Source organism: Nipponia nippon, unplaced genomic scaffold (genome assembly GCF_047370975.1).
Source record: "Nipponia nippon isolate SJK-2023a ecotype South Korea unplaced genomic scaffold, ASM4737097v1 scaffold_7, whole genome shotgun sequence".
NCBI classification, from domain to species: Eukaryota; Metazoa; Chordata; class Aves; order Pelecaniformes; family Threskiornithidae; genus Nipponia; species Nipponia nippon.
The window spans coordinates 46,746,752-46,769,219 of record NW_028262391.1 but is presented as its reverse complement, the minus strand read 5'-3'; the positions used below and the strand labels follow the sequence as shown (position 1 = coordinate 46,769,219).

General features: G+C 40.4%; 1 protein-coding gene across 4 annotated transcripts in view; it reads left to right on the top strand.

Moving 5' to 3' along the window:
• The window catches only part of ADAMTS18 (ADAM metallopeptidase with thrombospondin type 1 motif 18), a 76,668-nt gene extending 54,784 nt beyond the window's left edge, over nucleotides 1–21,884 (top strand). For all 4 annotated transcript variants that reach the window (XM_087739075.1, XM_009467143.2, XM_087739074.1 and 1 more), the window contains 7 exons: nucleotides 7,423–7,564; nucleotides 8,372–8,498; nucleotides 13,050–13,254; nucleotides 15,562–15,753; nucleotides 16,128–16,340; nucleotides 17,769–17,916; nucleotides 21,650–21,884. In XM_087739075.1, coding sequence (XP_087595201.1) covers nucleotides 7,423–7,564; nucleotides 8,372–8,498; nucleotides 13,050–13,254; nucleotides 15,562–15,753; nucleotides 16,128–16,340; nucleotides 17,769–17,916; nucleotides 21,650–21,765 — 1,143 coding nt within the window. In that variant the 3' untranslated portion in view covers nucleotides 21,766–21,884. The remainder of the gene's footprint in view (nucleotides 1–7,422; nucleotides 7,565–8,371; nucleotides 8,499–13,049; nucleotides 13,255–15,561; nucleotides 15,754–16,127; nucleotides 16,341–17,768; nucleotides 17,917–21,649) is intronic.
• Nucleotides 21,885–22,468: the final 584 nt, after the last annotated feature.

Sequence of the window (22,468 nt, the reverse complement as noted above, 5' to 3'; positions counted from 1 at the left end):
ATTTAATCAGACTTTGCAGTCCTAAATGCTATTCAAAAATGGATAAGAGACAAGAAAAAGACTGATAAAGTGTTTTTCTTATTTACCCTGGAATTTCACAAAGAACTAAATACACATATATATATTTACATGTATTATATGTATGTAATTATGGGAATGAGTCATACCAAAGAAGACAAAGGGCAGTGAATCTGTAATTTAACTAGGTTGTGGGAGAAAAAACCCAAACTATAGTGGCCAAATATTTTCTGAGGAGGAGGAGAACACTGTGAGATGAATGTGGAATTAAATGTGAAGGACCAGTATTTCCTGAGCACAACTACGGGAAGTGTAAAGGCATGATGAGGTTTTAGAATTCATCAGAACCCTTTCTGGATTGTTCGAGAATTAATTTCACGGATGGAGGGAAGGCAAAAACCAGTAAACCTGTGCCCTTCAGAATTAGTGCATCTGTATCCTTCTGAAGTTAGTATTATTGATACTTTGGTGATTGTGGGTTTGTAGAAACCAATAAAAGCTGAAATGAAAAATATTCATGGATTCAGAAGGCAGTTCCCGAAATGGTCAGAATCAGGTTAGATGAAATAACAGACAATGGTCAAAGGGGTAGAAATATGATAGTTAAATGATAATCTAGGATCAGAAATTAATACCAGGTTTTTAAAATATGGTTTCTGTAGCGTAATTGTCTCATCTTAAATGGAAACATGCTGGAATTTTTTTTTAATGTAGTTGAATATATTCAGCTCATTTATCTGTCATTTGGTCACAGGCAATCTAAGGTCAGCACTTTCAATTTTAAGACCTTGTCAGTGTTTTTCTGTTAACTGAGAAATATTTAACTTGAGGAGAAACAAGCAGTAAATTCATCATGCATTTATCTAGCTTTGCAAAAAAGGGCTGCCAGTGGGCACCACTGACTGCTGAAAATACTTCCCAGAAGAGGCTAGCAGAGCAGAAAGGACATTGCCATCACAGGCCTCTGTCAATACAGAAGTCGTCTGAGGTTCGCTCGTGACATCCATTTGTTGAGATATTCAGCCACCCCCTCCCGACTGACTTGAATTACGGGAAAGATTCTGAAGGAGCAAAAGAAACTGAACTTATGTGGGCATGAAAAGTATTGCATGGCCAGGTATTGATAAACTAACTTAAAAACACGAGAGTTTAATAATTTGGTTTTCCATTCTATCAATAAACAGATGAAGAATTGACTGATTTGAGAAGTCAAATACAATTTGAGAAAGCACTGCAAAGTTTTTCAGGATGAGATAGGATCAGTATCCTCACTGAAGTTTACTGCAAACTCAGTGAAATATTGAAGCAAGAAATTGTGAAATCTTCGTGAAAAAAGATAGTTTATTTTGACAGCAATAAGTAACAGATGGAAAGGATGCTTTGCAAAGAGGCAGACGTTCATGGGAAGAGAAGGTGAATGGCACTTCAAGGCAGGACTATGTCTAATTAAAACCAGTAAATCACTTCCTCTTTATCAATAGGGGAAAAACGAGAAAGGAGGCCAGGTGGAATGACTTTACTGATGATCTAGCTGCCACTGGGAGAAAGCCAAGTTGCAGTTATAAAGCATTACATTTATTATTAGCTACTAGATGATAAATTTGTACTGATTTCCCCTAAAGAGAAAGTAAGCTAAAGAGAGCTAAGATGTGCTTATAAGATACAGATGTGGATGCAATACAATGGATAAAAGGGTTCTCCTTTAGTGAGGAGAGATTAGCTGGACAGTATCCCTGAAGGTTGTACATTTAGCATGTGAACAGTAGAAAAATGGAGACACAATAACAACAGAAGATAAATTTGAAACAGCTGAAGTAGAAATGAGATCATACAGGACCTTTCAAGGATACTCCTGTTTTTTTTTTCTTTTAATGACCTTAGTGGACTTTCTTGAAAAACAATCATTTGTCATAACCTTTTAGTTAAGATTGTGTTTAAAGTGACTTTAGAACTATTGAAGAGATAAAAGCTCTTTTGTTTTAAGGTTTGGTTTAAGTAACCAATGGGTAATCCTTCCTTTGCTGGTGCTTCCCAAACAGGTGTTCGCTCACTTTCCTTTGAAGCTCCTGGCGTTAGCCACTGTCACGGAGCCCATCCAGTAACTGCCTATTCAAGACAACGGTCCTGTTTTAAAACTTTTTTTAAACAGTTTTCCACCGGCTTCATATGCTGCATGCTGACATTTATCCTACTGAAACCAGAGTAAATTCATAAAAGTCAGTAGAACGAACCTCGATTGAGCAGAGAAATCAGAATCTGGCTTAGGATGTTGGATGTTACAGTAGTTCTTAAACAGCATGTAGATTCACAGTGGATGAAAACTGCGGGTCTCGCAAGCATAAGACAGCCAGGCACCGGTCTTCCACACAGACAAACGTCTCCATCTGCCCTTGCCGGTGTAACTGATGGCTCACTGCAGATCGCTTAACTCTGTTACATCCACCTAAAGAAATTATCAGAGACTTACAAAGCATGGGAGTGACCCAAGAAATGTAGATGCAATTTGAAGACTCAGATCAAAGCTACCGTGAATGCTGGGGTTCAAAGTTTGGGCTCATGCCCGTTTTGTAAGTTAGGCACATGCAGAGTGAGCGAAGATGAAAATACACAAAGCACATATGGGTAAACAGCAGCTATTCCTTTACCTGGCTTTTTCTCTATGCTCAGCTTCTCTCTGTAAGTGATTTGTAAATATCCATTAGTCCTTCGCAGAGATAATGAGTCTTTTTTTCAGCTTGTTACATGCCAAGCATTCATACGCTTTCCTATACATTGGCCAGAATATTGTGGAAGAAAGAGGAGTTTATCTTGTATAAATTAATCTCTTTTAATTCGGTGTGTTGCAAGTAACTTCACATACACATCTTACAATAAAAAACACCTGAAAAGCACAGTCAAGCATAACAAAGCAATGTTGATAGGCCCTTTGAAAATCTGACCTGCAAAATGGAGTATTGTATTGGAAACGTAGGATAGCCATGGGAAAAAAAAATAATCTCAAAGAAAGGAGCAGATGCACAGCTAGTTTAGAAAATTTATTGGTTTAGCTTTGAAATCAAAATTAGCAGCAAAAGGAAAAGGTTCTTTACCCAGGAGATTTCAATTTATCCATTGTTTTAACATTTTGTGCCCTAAGCGAAAGCCACAGTTCTTTTTCTTCAGAATAGATCTGGCAGATTCCAGCCATAGAGTCTGTGGTTTTCGAACTCAAGAAGCTGTAAATTTTATAACTCTGCGCCCTGCGGTCAGAGCTGCTGAGTGTTGTGTCTGAAGTCAGGTGGTTGGTGTGTTAAAGGTAGACATTAAACAGTTCTATTGAGGAACTGGAAATGTTTAAGGAGGTTGTTTGCCAGCTGTAAATTTGGGAGCAAATGCCAGTTGGCTGAAAAGATGCTGGAATGCATCCAGTTAAGTAGACTAGCACTGGAGGTCTTTCCAAATTTGTAGGTCTGATAACTTGGCTGTATATGCAGACTTCAGTTATTGGGTTGTTAAGGAAGGGCTTTATAATGAATGTTTGAAAATACGATAGAAAACTTTTTATATGCTCATTACTTTGGCAAAATTGCAACTTTGCAATAGTATTGCATTCCTGATGAAAACTTGGTTGACCATTGTACATTGTATACTGTTTTTCAGCTGAGTGCCAGGGACTTTAAAGTATATGGTTCGTGCCCTGCAATATTTTGTCTCTTTCCCAGAGTTTGATTTTGCCCTTTTTCTACATAGCTGGGATGATCCAGGAGGAAAGAGACCTGACTGCAATGCAGCTCTTGCTTTGTAACCATTCCCTCCTGGAGTCTGCGGGGTGGGAAGGGGCTCTAGCTTTGGCCGCCGGCCGGGAAACGCAGCGGAGGTTCGCTTCGTCTGCCCATGCTAGTTCTGTCTCCTTCCCAGTGCGCAAGAAGGGGGTGTAGCCCAAGGTCTTAAAATGCGTATGGCCCAGCTCGCCCGGCGTGCAGGATTTACCCCACAGGCCCTCACTCAGCTGGAGGCTGCGAGTTTCTGCCGTCGCTGTGTGGTTGTTCTCTGAAGTGACGGATACTAACGCGTCGTGTTCTAACTCATCCGAGATCATTTCCTCTTCGTTCCCTTCACTCCGTTGAAGCACCAGGAGAATATTGCTCTAACAGGAGTAAAACTGGTTGCCACTTTTCTCATCCTCCCTCTTTCGTGTTCTGAATTCTGTAGTTCAGGACGCATTTGTTCCGTTTCTTGCCTCTATTATTGCAAAGTAAAGAGCACTTTTGGAAGACAAGTGTTCAGTCTAATACTTCAAGATATTTTTATTAGAAAAGTTTTAAGCTTTACTGTTTTTTTGGCCACTGACATAGCACAGTTTTATGACAGTTGTCAGAATCCAATGAGACGAGGGCTAACCCTTACACAAGGTCTTGAGGTATGGACAAAACCTCCTCCTCTTTTGACACGACTTACTAAAAGGCCAGATAGAATTTCAGCCTCTGCACTTGAAGGAACACAGAGCACCTACTGAAATGGGAGAAAGTGCATCCTCACAGGACCATGAAAGAGGAAATCTGACTTTGTTCATACATTAGCCAGATCTTTTCTAACACAAGAAGAAAATAAAGCTAGGCTCTGAAATTGTTTCTGGCTGCCTAAGATGCTGAGATCTGTGCTAACACCTTGGACTCGTAGGACCTTCCAATGACTAAAAGCAAATTAAAGCATTTCGAGGTCTGGTCTGTAAGAAGAACCAGGAAAGGAATTGTTTTAATTAAAGAATAGTTTTCCAGGGCTCAATTCTTATTAGCGTTAACGCACCCTATTTTTTTCTGAAGCACGTGTTCTGAAACTTCACACATTAGATATTTGTCTCAATTTGTCCTTAAGAGAAGGACAGTAGAGTGAACACGTATTATTGCAACCTGTTTTTTCTAGAAACTCTGCTGCCCATGGACTTGAGGTTCAAGATTCAACGTGACTGTTGAACAGCTGTTTTAAGAGTTGGACTTTTTGCTATCAGCAGTTGGACAGCTTTCTAAAAAAAATTTATATAGAAGAGAGATTTTCCGTCATCTGAAGGGGCTGTTAAATCTTATAAAACATTTACATCAGATAGTGATGAATAGCCAAGGGAAAAAGAAAGGTTCTGAAAAAAGTTACGCTGGTAACGGTTTGAATAGAGCACGGCAAATAGGGCACAGAACCACACATTGATGAATGAGCATAAAGTGAAATATGGAAACTTTGTAGTACGCTCATTAGTGAGCACCATGTGCTGTGAGCACTGAACGCGGTAGAGGCTTTCCGGAAAGACAGTGTGAGATCCAGAGATTCAGAGTGCCTCTGTGCAGGGCCGCGTGAAGCGGCACAGCAGCCTCAGTTCTAATCTCTCCTAATTTCAGAGTGCTATGAACGTGCAGTAAAAACAGAGGTCAGTAATCGCTCTCAGAGCTATTTCTTCCGTAATCTTACAGGAATTCTAAGGTGCTCATGAATTAAGCTTGGATGGGTGAGATGAACACTTTCACATGAAATACTTTAATTTACCTGTGCTTGGAGGATCTTCTAATCTGAATCTTCCAATGAGAAGGCACGTACTTTCCAATTCTTTTGGAAGTATTTTGCCTTTTACAGTCCTAATTGCTATATTCTCAGTTTGGATCATTATTAAGGTTCATTGACTGAAATAAAATCCTTGGCTACTCAGAATGGAAAATATAGCATCCGTTTTTCTTTCTTCTAGAAAAGTAAACAGTATGCAGTCCAGAGCCTTCACGTGTTCAACATTATTGAGCTGGAGGTCATGTAAATTTGGTCTGAATTTTCACTGTCATGGGTAATTTCTGTTTTCCAATAGGTACATTTTCAGAATGCTTTAAAACCCTTGGCTACATTTCAAAATGTTATTATATTTCTTTGTCTTAAATGACATAAATGCAAGTTTGTTGCTATTTTATGAAACCAGTCTATACAGAGATCAGTTCTACCTACATGGATTGCTTAAGCACTCGGGTTAGACATCATGTGAACTTAACTGATATTCTATTAATATTTTGAGTGGTAATCATTAACATAGACTGAAATTGTACTTGAAATGCTAGTGCTTATCAAAAAGCGTATTTAGGAGCTGAGGTTAACTGCACCTGCTCTTTATATCACTATGACCAGATCCATACTGGTGAAGACTTAAAACCTAGTAGAGCGCTGTAACTGTAAACTCTTGCACTTTTTCTATTAAGTATGAATATGAATGCACTTTACTGCCAAAAATAGTTTCTAAAATAAATGCTGTTAAAGAGAAATTTCTCCCCAAATTTAGGTATGTGTCAGATGTTCATGCATCTTGCATTGATTATAATTCAGGCTTGAAATGAATACAGTGAATTTTAGAAAGTTGCCTATATGAAAATTGCAATATAATTCACCACTAAAACAGTACACCCTCATGAGCTAGGCTCCCTGAGTGAAATGACAAAGATTGTTATTATAGTCAGTAATCACACTTTCTATAAATCTTCTAACACATTATGCTAAAATCATGAATAAAAGATTTTTCCAATCCTTTTTCCCTTGTAGACACCCAGGGATGGGTCCTCTCCTGGACTGAAGCTTTATCAGCTTCAATTATCATGAGAAAAATTCCAGCTGAGGGTCTTCCAAACAAAGTTTATCACCAGTCCGCATAGAAAAATGTTTTTTACAAGAAGAAAAAAAATAAATCTATTTTGTATCTGCAGCCTCAAGAACTGAGGTCATCTCTAGCCCCCTCTATTCCCAGTCCCCACACTGCTATACTACTGCTTTGCTCAAGCTTCTTTCAGTAAAGCGTTTGAGTCCCGCTTAGTTAATGGGCAAAGGCTTCTTCACTGTGGAAGGATCAGCTAGCCTGGACTTTGCTTGCTAGAAGAGAGGAAATTTGTCCCACCCCAAAATCCTTAATCCATCCACTGCACCGCCACAGGCAAACTCCAGCACCTGCCAGTGAGCCCCCAGTGAACGCAGGGACCCGCTTGTTCAGGGCCGGTTGCAGGAGCAGAGCACTGAGAGCTGGGGCGGGGGCAGCCCCTACCACTGCCTTGCCTGCAGTCTTTGGATGATATTTCACACCTGCTGAAGGCATTTCTGCTTCACCAATGCAGTCAAATGCCTTCTGATTTAAAGGAGCGTTATGCTGAACTGTGTATTTCTGCACTCTTCTGTTAACTGCCCTGCAGGCGTTAGTCCAAGCAGACGCTTTGCTGTTTAGGAATTACTTCGATGGTTTTTAGTTTATCGAAAAATTAGGTCTCCTGAAAATTCTTTCACAAACATGGTGTGTATAAATATATTATGTGTGTATCATGTTTAGTTCCTCTTGCTTTAGAATGACAGAATCCTTTTCTTTTTTTTTACCCCCTTCCCTTTTTTTTTAAACAAACCCCAAATACCCCTCTCTAGATCCTGTTACAAGGCAAAAATCCTGGGATTGCTTGGGAATATACTTTTTCCAAAACCAACAATGAAAACAAGACATCTGTCAAAAAACATAGCTACTCCTGGGTGACGGTGCAGTCAGAGTGCTCAGCTACTTGTGGTGGTGGTAGGTAACTTTCCAATTGCCAGTCCTCTTCTTTGTCTTGTTTTTAAAGCATCTCAAACATTTCAGCCGCCTTTAATTTTGCAAATGTGTATCAATACATACAGAAGAAAGGTGGTCTTCTTTATGGAAGAAAGACCCGGCAGGAGCACTGCAGACATAAAATACGACAACTGTGTTTTTCTTGCTTCCGTTTAAAACCAGTGAAGGTTGCAGCATGGATATAAAGATGATGGCAACAACCGTGTTTCCAAATTTGACTTAATGTGCCCAATGAACCATGTGTGAGGTGAATGATACATCTCAATTAAAAGATAAATCTATAAAATCACTTCATCTCTGAAGGCATTTGTAGTCTTCTCTGTAATCTGTCCTGATGTTGACACTAGATAGAGTTTAGGTACAGGAACCTGCAGAATTCTGAAGTCTGTAAAGATATACTGTAAAAAGGTGCAAAACGTTTTGTTGCAGTTTGCAAGTGCATAAGGAGAGCTCTAAGCAAGCACTGCTAGTTTCTGCAGGGAATTAGGATTTGAAGAATTACTAATTTTTGCTGGGGGAAGATTCTGGAAATATGCTGTTTATAACTAAAATGTTTCATCTGACTTCAATAGTACCTGTGTTACAGAGAAGAAAATTAATGTTAAAAACATGTTGCCAAATTAAATCCTATTTTATTTAGTTCAAGTCAGTGGAGTTGTACCAAGGATGAGCTTGGACTTGTTTAGTTAAATTTTTTCCCTACTACTTTTCCTCTTATATTTTGCGTAAACGTTTATTTTACTGTATTTTTTCCTAATACTTCCATAGGACACATTACAGCAAAAGCAATTTGTTTAGAAGATCATCGTACACGAGTTAATTCCTCCTTTTGTGGCCCAAGGACGAAGCCTTTAACTGAAACAAAACTATGCAACACAAATCCTTGCCCAGCGTAGTAAGTTCTCTTTATTTTCGTACCTTTTTGCTGTGCCTTATGCCGGAGTTTGCCACGAAAGAAGTCCTCTCCCATAGGCACACAGAATTGTATAGCCTGCTAGACGAACCCACTTTTATTCTGCAACATAAACCAGTAATTGTTTAAAAATGTTAGTTGTGTAGGCGTCAGCCCAATGATAATAATAGAGGCGGTATTTCTAATGGTGCTAAGCAAGACCTCCTGAGGATTGCTTGCAGCTCTGTCACCATGCTGGGGTTAGCTATGTGACACTGAGTAAATCTAAGTTACTTAGAGGCCGGTTCTGCCACCTTTACTCACCTTGAATCAATAAGACCATTTCCTGAGTAAAGTGCTACTCCCTGTGTGGAAGCTTGGCCCCATGACTCAGATTCCACATATTAGATTAGGTTAAAAGAATCTTGTGAAGTGTAATTAGTGATTTTTGGACAAAGTGTCCCACAGAGTATTAGGATACCAAGAAGAGGACTATCTAAAGCAAATAAATCGTCAGCAATGCTCCTGGTGCCCACAAAAATAACTACGAGGACATTGCCTATGTGAACAATCTCATTTTCTAAAAGACATAAGAAAGGTGAGATGCAAAGGAAGACATTGACATATAGATAAGCATTTCGAATCCAGCTGGTCTAAATCAATAGAGCTCCTTTAAAAACAAGGGAGTTACACTGATTTATAGGAGCTGTAGTAGGGGTCCTTTGGAAAAAAAATGTTGTGTGCTCATATAATTAAACACAGTATTATGTGGCTTAGAATATAAATGGGTAGATTTAAGGACGCACCGGCCATCATTCTTCGGCTGTTTTTTTCACTTTTGGATTCCTGACTTTGCAACTTTAGCAATATTTTAATTTTATAGTAAAGATCAGAAAAGCTGTATGATGTTGGACAAGACATTTTGACTTCCAAACCAGGAGATTTTCTAAAGCGAAAGCGATATGTTGAAAAAATTAAGAGTGTTTCAGTGAGAAATAAAGACGGTTTGAAGATGCGCTGAGGCGCACAGGCAGCAGCAGGCAGAGGAAACGGAGGAAAGCTCTAGGCCTGGAGTCATCTGCTGGTTTTACTCTGCGGTGATAAAAGCAACGGGTGGTAAAAGCAATTGGCTAAGCCCGCTCCCATACTTCATAAAATAACACATTTAATGAAGTTTAATAGGAAGCATTCCTCATCTCCCCCCAATCCAGAAGAGGATGATGGGGCCAAGCAAAAAGATGTACATGTTCTGCAGTGGCTTTGGTTTTAGTTAAAAATCCATAGTTTGCAATATGTTGAACGTACTAAAAAAATGGTCCAGTAATAGTTTGGAATTTCCTGCAAAATTTGAAGATTACGGCAGAGTACACAAAATCCAAATGGCAAATTATACACTATGACCACAAAACGATAGAGATAAGGTTTAAATAATGGTAACATGTGACACGAGAGGCCCATCTTCCTGCTTCAGCAGTTTCTTTAGATTGCGTTTAGCCACATGATTTTCTCAACACCAATTTCAAGTAATCTTTGTAGCCAAACACAATCTTTTCATATGTGACTTATCTTCTGCCAGAACTATTTTTATCCAATGAACTCGGTATCATGTACACAGAAATGTATTGTCGATGATGTTCCCAGGAGTCTTTTTAAGCTGTTGATGCTTACCTTCGTTTTGATGTGGCATTGTTATGCTATAAAGCTTCAACAAAATCTTATTCATTTCTATTGACCACACACAAAATTTCCAGTTCTATTACCCAGAGATCCCAATGTATTTTGAACATCCACTGATATTCCTATCACTGAAAATGCTGAATATCCATTTTGACACACAGTGCAATGTTTTCATGCTGAAATTGTTCTGATATTATTTACTACTTTAAAAGACAATTAATGACTTGAATCCTAAAAAGAGTACAAAAAGAAAAACCGTAAAAGCCCCAAGCCACCTCTAGGGAAAACCAATTCAGCTCACTAATTATTTTTAAAATCCTTAGGATATATTCATATATGGAGGATCTACATGTAGGACCATGTCTTAAATTAACAGATTGCCATTCAGCTGAGTGAAACTATGCCAGAATATCTCTGCTGAGCAATCTGCCCAGAAAGTCACGGCATGTAATATTTCCCGTAAAACCGAGACTGCCAACATCAAAAAATGTAGTATTAATAAATACCATGGAGGAAACAAAGAATGCTTAATAGCCAGCAAATAAAGCAAACCCAAATACGGTAGGCATAATAGGCAAGGGAAGGAGGTGAATAATAGATGAGATCCAAGCGTGTCAGTTTTGTGACACAGAAGAGGCTCCCGACCTATAAAGGTCAGTGAGGAATAATTACTGCCTAAGAACAAAGACGCATTAGTCTGAGCAGGAACACACTCCTGTCCCAACAGTAAGAACACAGAAAGGCATCAGTACTGCACGCTGTTGCTGTTGGATGTCAGAGCTGCCAAATCTGGTCATAATTATTTAGTTATTTGAGCTAATGAAAGATACTCTTGGATCACGGCCCAGATAATCTTGGAAAATGGCAGTTTGCTAGAGGACGTTAAAGTAGGTTTATTGCCCTCTCCTCTGTGAAGAGGGGAACTTTCTCGGCAGTTACGGTGAATAAACTCTTAAAATGAACACTTTTGGTTGCTCTACCGATCACCGTTGTCAGAAACATCAAGGCAAACTAATTAAAAGTTGTAAAAAGGATTAAAACGATAACTTTCTTCCAGAAGTCTGTATTGCAATAGTCCAAATATTTATAAATCAGACAAAAAGGAAACTTCTGACATGTTCTGGAATTACATAACTACTGACTTTTCACATTAATATTGCTTTGTCCTTAAATTAGTGCTTTTTATATTTCCCATTACTTTTGGCAGTTACTGAAGTTACTAGACTGAGAGTTGGGACTTCTTCTATTCCCAAAGGAATTTTTCGAAAATAGGCTTTTTATACATTTTTTACAAACTAAAATTAGTTTTGTTTTCAGGCAGACGTGAACAGACAGGCAAATGGGATGCTGGTCATCTTTCACACAGTAAGAAAAGTAAAAAAAAAAAAAAAAAAGCTTCCTTGTCACTAAAACTGTATGTAAGCAGTATTCCGGCGGTCACAGGGCTGACGCTGTGAGAAACCGTGGAAGCAGGACAGGCTGAGCAGTCAGATTTGAGACGAGAACCTTTTCTGTGGCATAAATTACTTAAAAATTTGTAAAAAACTGCTGTTTTGAAATCTTTAGTTTAAATTCAGTGCTGGGTCTTTGAATAAGAGTTCTCAACTTGAGTAATCATTTTGTCATTCTTAATTTCCTTTGTTTCGTCACTTCTGTTTTCCTATCTAGTTGTTATTTATGGTCTTAACGTCGTAAGCCTTCAGGGGCAAGGACACTTGGTTGTATGTTTGCAAAGTGTTCCACAAAGGCTGGGGACCCACTCAGTGCTTCAGCAACAGAAATACTGCTACTGACATACAGCTATTGACACTCCAAAACGGAACTTAGCCTGAGCAATTGGCAATAATTCTTCAGACTTTGTGTAACGTCAGCGACATGATGCGTAACTGAAGCCTGCCTGTGACTGCAGTGCAGATTTGCCCAACAGCTTTTGCTGGTTAAATTTCCTCTGTTTTATTTAGATTCTGCATCATCTGTCTGCCAAATTTATTAGTCTGAGGATAGTTAAATCCTCCAGACACTAATGACAGGACTGCTGATTTTAGCAAGCAAGTTCTTTTTTGTGACTAGGGGCCAGTAAGGTTTGACATAGATGCCACTGGACAGCACCATGCCAACATTTGTCGCCCTGTGTGGATGTACCTACGCACAAATGCCTCGGGAGGTACATGCTCAGCTAAATCGGCCCCGTTCTTTCCCTGCCATGCCAGCTTTTCCCTTATACCAGCTTAGGTGAATCTTCCTCCTCCACCCTGTCTTCCAAGAGAGATGTAAAAAGGAAAAACTGTCACAACAAAGGGCAGAACTTTCCAATAATTGAATCTTATCGATTTACAGAACTCTCTCTATCTGGTTTCTTCCTTTGGCCTTGGGTCTCTTAGTCTGTTTGGAGGTCTCTTCAGCAGCTAAAGTGACAAAAGTGATCATCCCACCATGTCTTTAGAAAAGATTTTTCTTTTCCTGTTTGAGAGAGGTGCACAGGCATGACTAAAAAGGAACGGTGATTTGTTAGCCAGACCCTTGGATCTTCTAGACACTCCACTAGCCTCAATGGCAGCATCTCTCTCAGATCCCGTGGAATTCCAGATTCCAGGTCGGATTCGTAGGCAAGTTGGTTCTGGTAGATAAGAACTGTAAGTAAGTAATACTAGTTTTTCTACTTTTGTGATTTATATTTCATCCCTAGCAAAATGTTCCATGCTTTGAAGATGTATTATGTAAATAAGGCTTTTTGATTGCTTGAACAGATACCAGTACAGCAGGAGAGCAGGCTAAGCAGAATCCCCAAATAATTCACATGTGATAGGTGGCTCATATGTACTGATTTTATAAAGCTATTGGACCCCTGTGTTTCTAACATACATCTTCTCCTTTAAGCTGGTCAACAGGCGAATGGAGCGCATGCAGCAAATCTTGTGGAGGAGGGCAACAAAGTCGTCTCATTCAGTGTGTCCAGAAACGGGCTTTCCAAAGAGAGGAGGTAGTGGCCCATGCCCTGTGTCCTGTCAGCACCCCTACACAGGTGCAGATGTGCAATAGTCAGGACTGCCCACCTGAATGGAGCCCTGGCCTATGGTCTCAGGTAATGTGGAGAAAAACTTACATTTTTGTCTGCTGGCATAAGTAAAATATTGCCAAAAACACTGCTCAAAAAGAAGACTAGTGCAACCTTTGTGAAGACCAGCATTTTGCAAGTGGTTCTATTCATGAAGATAATATGTAAACTATGTATATATTAACTAGCCTTCCTAAGTGCTCGGACAGGAGGGCTTGCCAGAATTGGGCACGTGGTGTCCGTTTTGGTACATACAAACAGACGGATAATTTTTTCTGGTTTCAGAACTTAAGGCTCTATGAATTCTTCAAAGCCATTAACCCCCCTCTGAGGTTACTTCCCACAGCAACATGAACTTTTCTTAGAGATGACAGGCAGTCGAGGAATGAAGAAATATTTGGGGTTAGAGTTGCATATTAATGCGCACACGTATGTGGATTGTGGGTTGATAAATTTGTGATTTACACATTCACTAATCACTTCTGTACTTTTGCCTTTGTTAGAGTAACTATTCTGCTGCAAGTAGAGTACTGCTGCAGTTAATTGCCATGAGGGGCATAAGGCCCCTGGGCAGATTCCTGTGTGTACACACCCTGCTTCACAAACCTGGGAACTGCCTGACATTAAACCAGCCTGAGTTAAAAACCACACACACGCTTACACAAAACTAATCTCTGCTCTTTCACTACTGTTGCTGCTGGTATGAACTGTTAGTGTAAGGATAAATGAAGTACTGGGAAATCTGGGATTTAGCAGAGAGCTGACAGTACACTTGTATCAAAAGGAGCTACACTATTTTTATTTTTCCATCTTCATTTAGTGAGATTCAAGGTGGATTTACATTTACCGAAAAATCTATTACTTCTGTGTACACTTGTTGGTACTGTTACTCTTCAGGTGTTCAGGAACATCCTGACCTAAGCATTGCCAGCTGAGAAGCACAGACTGCCTCTCCAGGGGAGTGCCCTGTGATGTACTATGACAGACGAGGAACTACTCAATAGTCCACTGTAACACAGCTTTAACACTCAAGAAGAAACTTTTTCTTCCAGTGTATGTGCAGGAAATCTTAGTGTGGCAGGAGATTATAAAATTCAGGTATGAAGATTAGATACTTAAAAAGGAAGAACAAACACATTCACACTTTCAAACTTTTTCCTTCCTCTAAAATAAAAAAAAAAAAAACAACAATGAAAAAAAAAATCCATTTTCCTCCCTTTCAGGAAGTGTACAATTCAAGTTGGGATTTTCAAATAAGCCTATGAAAATTAAGTCCACAAGTCCTGCAGAAATGTAGTGAACGGGCCTATTGAACAAGTTAGTGAAGACTTTAAGATTCAGCTGAAAGCTGTTTTATCACAGACTCAAGGGAGTTAAAGGGAAAAAAAATGCAAAATAGCCTGCCTCTCTGCACAAATCAGAGTAATTTTAAATGAAAGGAGGTTTTCGTTTGTTTGGGGGAAAGATAAAAACCACAGATTTTCAGCATGCAGGTATTTCTGTTGCAGCCTCAGTACAACTCTGCTTTCATGAAATCTTTTAAAAACATTTGTGATTTAGAACGTGCCCCTGAATTATTAGTAAAAAGAGGAACAATTAGAAGAGGATGCAACAAGGTAGAAAGCTGGCAGCGTTATTTCAGGGCCATTTATTTCTTCATTTAATCAGAAATGGCTGGTTCGTGCATTTTGTTGTATGCTAAGGCAATTAAAATTATAGAACGTCTTTTCAACTGAACCGCGGTTCAGCAATGCATATTTATTCACTGGTGACTTGTCCTGAGCTTCAGTTGTGATCTTGGCAATTAAAATATCTTTGGTCAAACTTCTTCATTGTCTGTATCAGATTCCGTCTTGTACTGAGATTCATTTGGTGAAGGAGTTATGTATAGATTCCCTGGGCAGTTTTCTCTGTCTCTATCTCATCCCTCTAGGCCAAGGTGAGGACAAAATAACAAATAGCGGAGACCATCTTGCCGTGGGAGATTTTGAGATGGGAGGTTAGGACCAGCTTTCAACTGTGCTGTCCAGGGAAAAAACCATTTTGCTCGCAAGTCCAACTTTCCTCATCTACGGAAGAGAGATATCACTTCTCTGTCCTACATGGGGGCTGTAAGAGTCCATAGTTTACCTTAAGAAAGCTCTTAGAACAATGTTTTAGCAGTCACACACAGATGTTTCTGTTACTTATTTACCAATAGATTTTTCAAGCTTACTTAGATTATAACAGCAGCTACACAGCACATCAGCCACGGTTTCTACGCTCTGCTGTAAAATACAAATAATGCCAATTTTCATTTCTTCTAGTTCAAATGAATATTTCTTTCCATCACAGTGCTCCAAGACTTGTGGGAGAGGTGTTAAGAAACGGGATGTCTACTGCAAAAGTACGGGTTCGCCCAAGGTTAAAATCTTGCCTGAAAGTATGTGCAGCAGAGACCACAAACCTGAAGCCCAGCAGACCTGTGTGCTCGGACGCTGCCCCAAAAATGACCGACTCCAGTGGGTGATTTCTTCCTGGAGTGAGGTAAGGTGGTGCGGTTGCATGGCTCACTGCCTTCTTGGCTGCTCTTGGAAACGTTGACCCAGGGACACACACAGACCTTGGGGGGGAGAGAAAGCTGAGCAATCATGTGAAGATCAGGTGGTGTAGGCAAGCCACTACAAAACCAGTTCTTTACATCCAGATGTAGTCAGATGTACCCTGATGTCTTTGTTTTTCAGGACTTTCACTGACTTTGATTCATATTTCAGTTTACACATTACAGAACATGGTCTTTGTGGTTTTAGTTATATAACGGTTTTGTAGTTTCGCATAATTTGGGGTCTCTTGCGCATAGCACGTTCTCCTTTATCTGATTGTGTTTCTGTAGATGTAAAAGATGTACTTTGCCTTTGCAGTGCTCAGCCTCCTGTGGCCCAGGTGTACAAAAGCGAGAACTAAAATGCGGTGAGAAAAGCGTCCATGGGAAATTGATCACCTTTCCTCAGAGAAGATGTAGAAACATCAAGAAACCAAACACCGACCTGGAAGAAGCTTGTAACAACGGAGCCTGTCCATCACAAACGCTGTACAACATGGTGTCTGGCTGGTATTCCTCACCCTGGCAGCAGGTAGGAATGGGAAACTTTCTCACCTCTCTCTCCCTGTCCCAGCTAGCACTCTTTCTCCAGCACTATTTCATGCCTTGGCTTTTACGGTGTTTACAAAAGGAGGAAGTTTCTCTACACAGTAGCTCAAGTAGCATCCCCTGCTGCTTTTCCCTACACAGCGTTAAAGAACAAAACAACGGCACTGTGACTGCTGCCTCTTGGACAGTGTAATTATACCCACCGTAATTAGGTGAGGCTGCAGTGCTGGGCTTAGAGAGCACCAAACCTAGCAAGGCCGTGGTATCGTATGCCACAGAACGGACGCTAGCTGGAGTGGCACAAACACCTGGCAGGCGTAAAATGCTGAAGACCACACCACTGTGACTTCAGGGCAATGTGAGTCCAAGCTACCTAGATTAAAGCTAGCTCCAGTCTTACATTGTGCTGTGGTCAAATCTCCGATTGTATGGAGGAGGTATCTCCAGTACCAACCATCACAGGTGTCTCCTGCACGTAGCCATTCCCTAAAAAAGGTTGCACCACTCAGCCACTGAAACAGGATGCAGCTGGTCCACATCCATCATGTACTTTGGTGCAGCTCATTTCTTTGTCCTGAAACCAAAGAATGTCACCTAAAAATGCTATTCATGCTCAAGAGGCACTACATTCCACGCTCATTTTCCAACGCTTTCTTCTCAGTCTTCTTCGAACTGCACTGTGGTTGAACTATTACATATCTATATGCATTTCAGCATCTGCACAGATTGCCTGGAATTCCCTAAATACTATGATTAATTATGGGATCAGTCTGTATTTGTTTCTACATTCTTGCAAACAAGCTTCTGTATTTCTGGAACTTATCTACTTTATGAGTCACATATCAATGAGACACACTCATTTAATAACATTTACATGAAACAATGTATGCCTGACAATTGTAATCAGATGAAAATGATCACATTTATCTTAAAGACAACTTTTCATGAAACACATACAAGTAAAAGGCTTATTCATTTTAAAATACTTCATAGATCTTCCTGCAAATGCATAGTGTTTTTCCCCAGATACTGCCATAATTATGGTTCCAATGGGAGTTTTACCTCTGTTCAGACAGCAGGATTGGGCCCAGAGGCTCAGAGTTCAAAAGAAATCAGTGCAGACAATCAGGAACAGGTTTTTTTTAAATGTTGTTTCTGTCTCGAGGCCTAAGTAAGGAACGAAATTTTCAGCTGAGTCCTTAAATAACCAAACTTTTGGAAGGGAGAACAGATGCACACATCTTTGAAAAGCTGGTCCTGATGGGGGTTGCTGAACAGCAACACATCTGATCCTGACCTCTCTCTCTTTGAAAGTCTCATCCAAAGCCCTTGAAAGTGACTCCTCTGGCTTTCATGGGCTCCCAGAGAGTCTCTATAATGAAAGATGCTTTTACTTTTTTCCTCTCTACAGTGTACAGTGACATGTGGAGGGGGAGTGCAAACCCGGAGCGTACAGTGCCTGCGCCACGGAAGACCAGCTTCAGGGTGCTTGCCCCATCAGAAACCAGCGGTCCTGAGAGCTTGCAACACTAACTTCTGCCCGGTCCCTGTGAAAAGAGGTAAAACTCAGCTCTACGTGCTGCAGCAGGGTTGCCTGCTTAGAACTGTATATCCAGCAAAAATCACCTTTTCCAGTTACACCCACTGAAGATTAGTATTTGGCATGTTCCTTCATAAATGAATTTTTCCCAGACTTTCCAGCTTTACAGTTACTCTCTGATATCACAGCATCTCTCTTCTCGGAGTGAACCCTCTTAAAGCAGACTTGAGAGTATAACTGAGACAGAAGATTTTAAAAACAGGGATATGTTAAAAAAAAAAAAGTATGTCCAAAAGTTATGCTATTTGGTTCTGAGCTGCATCTTTATACTATCTTGTTGGGTAAAACAGAGGCATCCTATGCTGGTACTGTTTTATGATTAAGAATTGCAACTTTTGAACTAAGCAATAAGAACTTGCCATTTATTTTTAGTCTTCTGAAGTCTGCCCAAGCTTCAGATTGCACCCATATCCTGGGAGTCCAAAAATGCTTTGTCCAGAACGTACTTTCTCTTCTTGCTGCTTCCGATCAGTGTGTGACATGCAGTCAAGGAACATGAAATGAAGCTCTGTCCCCACTTGTGTGTCCACTGTATCCCTCTCCACCTCTTCAGTGTGTTTTGCAATTGTAGAGGAGCAGGAAGAGCAAGAGGTTTTGTGTCACTCTGAACGATGGAAGGGGAATTCTCCCAGAACCACTACAGAAAGAGAGAGGTGCATTAGCCCCATCCCAGACATTTGCTTACAAGCTGTTACACTTTGTGACTCCTTCTTAACTGCAGGAAAAAAGCTGATGGGGGTCCAGGTTTGTCCCATATAACACTAGTGACCTGGGTATGCTAAAGCACTTTAAACATTCACTTTCAAAATACCGTACATTAACTGTCTTGTTACCATTTTAAAACTGGGAGCTGAAAGTAACCTCTATAAAACTTAGGCCGGATTGCGAGAGAAAGGTGGTAAGAGAGTTGGGAGCAAAGGTCAAGCTCTGGCCCTGCGTCTTGTAAACTGACATTAGCCACCCCCCTTCTCAGCTGTACCGGTTCCTGGCACTCACTGTGCGCAGAAACCCTGTAAATCCCGGTGATACCTTAACAGACCGTTCTGCTGCATCAGCTCAAGGCCTGCAGAGTATCGAACTGATCTATCAGGGGACCTGAATCCAAACAAGGATATATCGATGAAATAGTCCGAAAAGGGATAAGTAAATAGTTCCGCTGTTTTTATAAGTAAATGTTCCTAACACTTCAGATGCTAATTAACCTTCCTAAAAAAGTTGTGCTGTACTTAGGAGTTTCTGTATTACAACCTTTTTTGTCACGATATAGCAAGCACTTTTCTTTCACCCCCGCCTTCCTCTGCTATATTTCATGTCTGGAGTAATGTCTGTTATTAATTTTGGACTTGGCCTGTTTCTCTCTCTCCTCAACATCTGCAGGAGCCCTTTCCCCTTTATTATAACTGGGTCGTCAGGCTCTAGAGATCAATTATCTCTTCACTGCTCTCTAACTTTCTGTCTAAACCAGCAAAAAGAGAGGGAACCAGCTGTGCTGGAATCACATTGAAGTAAATCAGTCTCTATTATCAGCCATGCAGCTCCAGCTCAGTGATCACAGTCAAGAAAGTAATGTTTCAGGGAGAGTTTACACACTTTGCTAGACAAACTGGGTCATTTCCATCCCTCTTAGATGCAGTTACGGTCACCGTAACTCCTAGTAAATCCAACTGCTTAAACTGAATGAAATTTTAAACAACATATAAATACTCGAGTAAATAAAAATAAAGAACTGACAGCCTGATCCACATCCATTGAAGTTTGTGGGAGTCTTTGTGCTCATTCCAATGGTCTTTGGATGAGGTCCCAAGAGTAAAGTTTTTGCCCATACCTCTGTAATGTTAGCATTGCACTCCGATCTTCAAAAGGGACAGAAAGATTTATTAACATTGCCTCCTCAGTGCTTATAATTTTTTTTTTTTAAACAGTAATTTGTAATTTTTGAAAATTTGCCCTTCCATGGCAGGAGAGCTTCTTCCTGACTTAATCAGAACGGCTTTCCTCACTTTGTGCTGTGCACGTTTGTTATCTGTTGTCTGCTTTGCCTCTTCCCAGCAGCCACTTCTGTCTGGTGGACAGTAGGTGAAGTAATGTGGAAGCTGGTGCTGGGCTCCCAGTTTCACCCCTGCTGCCACCCAGTTAAGAACAGAAAGGCTGTGGAGCGGGAAGGCTGCAGTTCATACTGAGCTCCCTAGCTCCTGGACAACTCTGTGTTCAAGGACAGCATTGTCTTTACATAACATGAGCATTTACAGACAGGCTTACGTTTTTAAAAACTGAGGAATAAAACGGCATCTTTTTAAAAAATCATTACTATGAAATTATTTTCTTATTTATTCAAATACATTTGAGGGTGATAAAGGCATACAAAATCACCTTTGCCATCATGTAAAAGGGAATCAAAAAAAGCAAAGTGGTGACTAATCGAAAGAAGCTCCTACAGAGAGACGGAGATGACTCCTGGCCCAAGGAACACGAAGGAGTTGTCTGTGCTATGCGAGGGAGCATTTGTCTTCCGTGGCTCAGCTTCGCTGATCTGAGAACGCAGACAACGGTGGCGAGATTTTTCTTCACTGTCTCCTTGTAAATTCCTTTTATTGACCATGTAAACAGTAGTTCTGAGAGTCGAAGGGAATCTTTTCCCATGCTCACAGGAGATTTCAGTTTAGCTATAAATTTTGCTAAACCTCATTTAAATGCCTTACTGCTCTCTCAGACATGGTGAATTTGTTTATAAATCATCCATATGAATCATCACTCTGCTCTTTTAAAGAAACATAAAGCATCCACTACAAAACTGTAGAAAGGAGCAGCTATGAAATGTTTTTAAAGCAGCCGGGCTGTGTGTGTAAATGATCTCTACATAAATTTAAGTGAAATAAAATCTTAAGTGAAAAATATGGTTTATTTGTATTTGTAATTAAAAGTTGGGCTTTTCAGAACTAAGCATTGTCAGCCTGGCTCTTTTCCCATTGCAGTTAATTAAGATTTCACCAACATGGCACAGTCAAAGTCCTGGAAGCCTGACTCATGCCCCCGAACAAAAGTGTCTAAGAAGAGAGATTTCTTAGGCTCCCTGCATAGTCAAACGGGGAGAAGTAAGTCCCTCTGGAAAGTGCTGGCGTGCAGACACATAGCAGAGCACTTTGTGCACAAAGCAGGGTCCGTGCAGTCAGATTGCCGTGCATTTTGTGTCTACGGGCACACACAGCCAAAGCCGACACTCCTTCGCAGTGCAGGTAAGCTCCATGCGATCTGGGTGGCAACAAGTAATCAGCGTCAAGCATGGAGCAGGCTCCTTTGTACGAGGACCTGGCTTTAGAACATTTGTCATCGGGGATGAAAACACAGGTGACTTTTTTTATCCTCTAGAGTGGACCTTCCTCCCGTTTTCCTGAGCTTCAAAGCGTGCTTGAAATTTTGTAATTCCTTTAGCCTCTGACCTTCCTATTATATTAGCTCTGTCTCTATCAAATTAACAAATTGCAACTCTTAGGAAATTAAATATCTCTTAACAAATTAAAAAAAGAAACTAGTATTTTTGAGACGAAAGCTGGTTCCTCGTTCTCTTCTTTGAATTGAGTCACCCATCGTGTTTTTAATATTACCGAATGCACACAAGTGTGCAGAACCCTTGCCTGAGTTGTAGCCTTGCTAAAACACAGTCTTACCGTATTGCTTGGATTTCTCTCCTTCAGATGATCCTTCTTGTGTGGATTTCTTCACCTGGTGTCATCTGGTACCCCAGCATGGTGTCTGTAACCACAAATTTTATGGCAAGCAATGTTGTAAATCATGCACGAAGAAGAACTGATAGCGGCGGCGCCTTATCTGAGCCCTTCAGTGACAGGATTCTCTTCTTCGATTTATGTTGGAATTAACTTTGCTTTGAGGCAAGACATGGTGCCACATAAACCACTGATGGAAGAGACGTTTTTTCGAAGGGAATGTCTGAGGTACAGTAATTGTTGGATAGATGTTGAAAAAGGAATGTTTGTTTCTTTCTTTTTTTTCTTTATTTGCTGACCTCACTGAAGTACAGGGTACTATGGACCACTTGAACACTGAGACTCGAGGGGCAGTTCTTCTTTCTGTAAAAGTGTCATTTTGCACTCTTATGTTATGAGGAAGAAATTAAGGCAAGGAAGCCTTTTCTGGCTAAAATACCAGAACGCCAAGCAAAAGAGCTCGGGAGCTCGAGGAGGAAGGTTACGGCGTGGCAGCACGACAGATCCCACTACCAACAGCGTTGCCTTTCCTGTTTTTCCAATACTGTCGTCCCAGGGTAAGGAAGCTGTTTACTGCCACTTCCGCAGAAGGACATTCAAGTGGCCGTTGTCTGGAGAGCGCAGCGTCACACGTGTGACCCCAAGAAGTAAATAGTGCACTACAAAGATATATGGTGCTTCTCTATTAGACTTGCTGCTGGAAAAGCAAGTTTTGCATCATGCTAATGTTTTTATTGTTTTGAAGAATTCGATTTCTGCTTTGTGTAGAAACTCAGAGGTGGTAAACTA